At 36.1% G+C, this 3884-nt stretch overlaps 1 protein-coding gene across 1 annotated transcript; it reads right to left on the reverse strand.

The window, feature by feature from the left end:
* Window positions 1–2634: 2634 nt before the first annotated feature.
* LOC113470019 lies at window positions 2635–3756 on the reverse strand. Its single transcript, XM_026828142.1, has 2 exons — window positions 3381–3756; window positions 2635–3215 (listed from the first exon to the last, which is right to left on the reverse strand). The coding sequence occupies exons 1-2, from the start codon at window positions 3754–3756 to the stop codon at window positions 2635–2637; spliced, it is 957 nt and encodes a 318-aa protein (XP_026683943.1).
* Between the last annotated feature and the right edge of the window lie 128 nt (window positions 3757–3884).

Raw genomic sequence — 3884 nt, forward strand, 5'->3', positions numbered from 1 at the left:
ATCTGTAAACAAGGAGAGTGCTCCTTAAATTGTACTTAAGGCGAAATTTCTCAAGAAAAAAGAAAAAAAATGTGATCTAGCCCTGAATAGTTAGTAGACCTTCCTCTGAGACATAAAATTTATTTTAAAACACTGTCATGATGTTGAAAACTAGTTACCTCCTGTCTGTTGGTCTCAGTCTTGTATTGTTTTGGTCCGCTGAATTCTGAGTCATCAGTTAACTTGTAAGTATAAAATTATACCTACATAAAACAAATACAATTTTATTGTAAAATATTAAATGTATAAATCTACAATCATACAAGCTATGTGTATGCCTATTTGTATTTACCTACCTACTACAACAAAGAAGATGTCAACAAAGCTTTGTTGACGTATCATCTTAGCTGACGCAGCTTTTGTTCACTTCGCAAACGCAACTTTTCGTCCCGAAGAAAGAAGATGTCAACAAAGCTTTGTTGACGTATCATCTTAGCTGACGCAGCTTTTATTCACTTCGCAAACGCAACTTTTCGTCCCTTTTCGTTATTGGGAAAAAGTTTTTGAAGTAGGTGCTTAGGTACATAATTATGTAGGTAGGTACCTAGTTACTTTGTGTAGATGAACTGGAGCAGAAAAAAATCGAAGTAGGGAGAGGGAGAGAAGTAGGTACTTAGGTACATAATTATGTAGGTAGGTACCTAGTTACTTTGTGTAGATGAACTGGAGCAGAAAAAAATCGAAGTAGGGAGAGGGAGAGATAAGGCGATTAGAAAAATGGGACATGAAAGTAAGTACATACCTTCGTATACCTACATTATATCTACCTAAATTTAATAAGAAAGAAAATTTGTGACGTTGTTAACTTCTTCAATTAAATTTTAGTAGAACACGAGTATTTAAGGAAAAGGACAGTAAAAAGGGAATGATAATGTTAAAATTCAGACAACTGTATCCAAAGAGTGTAGAGGGAATTTATATTCATCCTAAAAAATCAAAGTACTAGTTACTATACCTTGACATACCCTTGAACTCTTCGAAATTTAGTGGATGTGACACATTTTCCATGTTTCGTATACTCGTACCTATCTACCTAAATTTTAAGAAAGAAAATTTGTGACGTTGTTAACTTTTTCAATTAAATTTTAGTGGAACACGCGTATTTAAGGAAAAGGACAGTAAAAGGGAATGATAATGTTAAAATTCAGACAACTGTATCCAAAGAGTGTAGAGGGAATTTATAATCATCCTAAAAAATCAAAGTACTAGTTACTATACCTTGACATACCCTTGAACTCTTCGAAATTTAGTGGATGTGACACATCAATCAAGTTCATTATGCGCTCACGTATCACTGCACTGTTTACTCAGACTCTCCACCTGTTTGCAATTCAAAATAATTGGAGCTTAGTGGATGCGCCAAAAATCTCAATTACCGTCTTCCAGTCTACATTTTAACTTCACCCATGCGAATAAAATATTGTTAAGCGTTTTATCTCTTGGCTTTTGAATTGTTTTATTGTTCGTACCTATCTACCTAAATTTAATAAGAAAGAAAATTTGTGACGTTGTTAACTTCTTCAATTAAATTTTAGTGGTACACGAGTATTTAAGAAAAAGGACAGTAAAAGGGAATGATAATGTTAAAATTCAGACAACGGTATCCAAAGAGTGTAGAGGGAATTTATATTCACCCTAAAAAATTAAAGTACTAGTTACTATACCTTGACATACCCTTGAACTCTTCGAAATTTAGTGGATGTGACACATTTTCCATGTGCATAAAATCAAGTTTATTATGCGCTCACGTATCACTGCACTGTTTACTCAGATTCTCCACCTGTTTGCAATTCAAAATAATTGGAGCTCAGTGGATGCGCCAAAAATCTCAATTGCCGTCTTCCAGTCTACATTTTAACTTCACCCATGCGAATAAAATATTGTTAAGCGTTTTATCTCTTGGCTTTTGAATTGTTTTATTGTTTGGGCCATTGGATCTACAGGTAGGTCAAGTTTGGCAACCTTGGTCACTTTGTTTGATGGAAAATCCTGACCGTAGCGTAGCTGTGTCTATGTGCTGTAATTTTTCAATCAACATAAGACCTACACAATGGAGATTCAAGGATTTCTTAGGTGAATCTATACTTAATAACTAGGTGCAAACTACCGTAAAGAAATTTACTGTCTCATTTCTGAACATAGAATAAAAATACAAACAGGGAGTACGTCAGCGAGTAGGTACTTAGGTATATAATTATGTAGGTACCTAGTTACTTTGTGTAGATGAACTGGAGCAGAAAAAAATCGAAGTAGGGAGAGGGAGAGATAAGGCGATTAGAAAATGGGTCTGACCGTAGCGTAGAATCCTGACCGTAGGGTAGCTGTGTCTAAGTACTGTATTTTTTAATCAACATAAGACCTACACAATGGAGATTCAAGAATTTCTTAGGTGAATCTATTCTTAATAACTAGGTGCAAACTACCGTAAAGAAATTTACTGTCTCATTTCTGAACATAGAATAAAAATATGTAGCTGTGTCTATGTGCTGTAATTTTTCAATCAACATAAGACCTACACAATGGAGATTCAAGAATTTCTTAGGTGAATCTACTCGCAATAACTAGGTGCAAACTACCGTAAAGAAATTTACTATCTCATTTCTGAACATAGAATAAAAATACAAACAGGGAGTACGTCAGCCGGATACTTCCAACGAAAGTTTGAAACCCAATGTCCAAATGCTTGAACTTGAGGTATTTGGATTTCGGTGAAGAGTGCATTATCATCATCAAGTATCGTCTGATGTCCTTGTCCAGAGTCCTAGTGATGCCATTGCCAGAGAATACCAAGTTGTACCAGTAGTTGTTATAGGAGCTCTTGTGAACGCCGTAGTACCCACTATTGATCAACTCGGAGCAGGTACAGAGGAAAAAGTTAAACTGCATGACAATGATAAGGTTGAAGAAAATGTAAGCACGCTGAGAGTTGGTGAAGACATACTGACAGAGAACTCCTAGGAGTAATGTAATAGTCAGGAGCATACGGAATGCAAAGAAAATTTGGTTGTTACGCTCAAATGTTTTGACAAAAGTCAGAATATGTTGATGCTGCTGGACAATTTGGAGGAGGAAGGATTTCGCTTGCTGAATTTTGAGTCGGTTATCATAGCGGGTGATTTCATTGTGACGGGTGATATGTCCGGTCTTGATGTTGATGGATAAGATGTCCGGGTGACCTATGAAGTCAGAAAACATAGAATTATGCGTCAATATTGTATTCTGTATACCTACTTGATGAACGTGTCATTGAAAAAATAAAAGAAAGCTATCTTACCTAAAAGCGTCAAGTATTCACTGAGGATATCAAACTGTGCTTGAAAAATAAAAGAAAACTATCTTACCTAAAAGCGTCAAGTATTCACTGAGGATATCAAACTGTGCTTTCACGTGAAGTCCTAGAATTGGCAACGTTGTGAATAATTCCAAGGACAAGACACCCACCATGAAGGTTGAATACAGGGTGAACGGAAAGAAAATCTCATAGTAGGGACTCGCTGTAACGTCAAATGGCGCCCAGAACTGAGTGGAAAATCGTCTGCTGGGATTTGAGAAGTTGTAGACTTGCATTTCTTCATCAGTGGCAGGACTGAACCATGGTGTAACATACCACGCGAATGAAGATAGAATAAATAACATACCGATGATCACTGAGAATCTTACTTCATTCCTAATGCACTTGTTATAGAGAGGATGAGTAGAGATGAAATGTTTCCGCATAAAAGCAACCATCTTCTCTCTCTTCTCATTGGTGAAGATGACAAAGTTGTAGTTGATGAAAGTTGTGATGTTAAAGTAAGCAGTGAAGAACTGATGCACTTGTTATAGAGAGGATGAGTAGAGATGAA

This window comes from Diaphorina citri, unplaced genomic scaffold (genome assembly GCF_000475195.1).
Source record: "Diaphorina citri unplaced genomic scaffold, Diaci psyllid genome assembly version 1.1 scaffold1343, whole genome shotgun sequence".
Taxonomy (NCBI): domain Eukaryota; kingdom Metazoa; phylum Arthropoda; class Insecta; order Hemiptera; family Psyllidae; genus Diaphorina; species Diaphorina citri.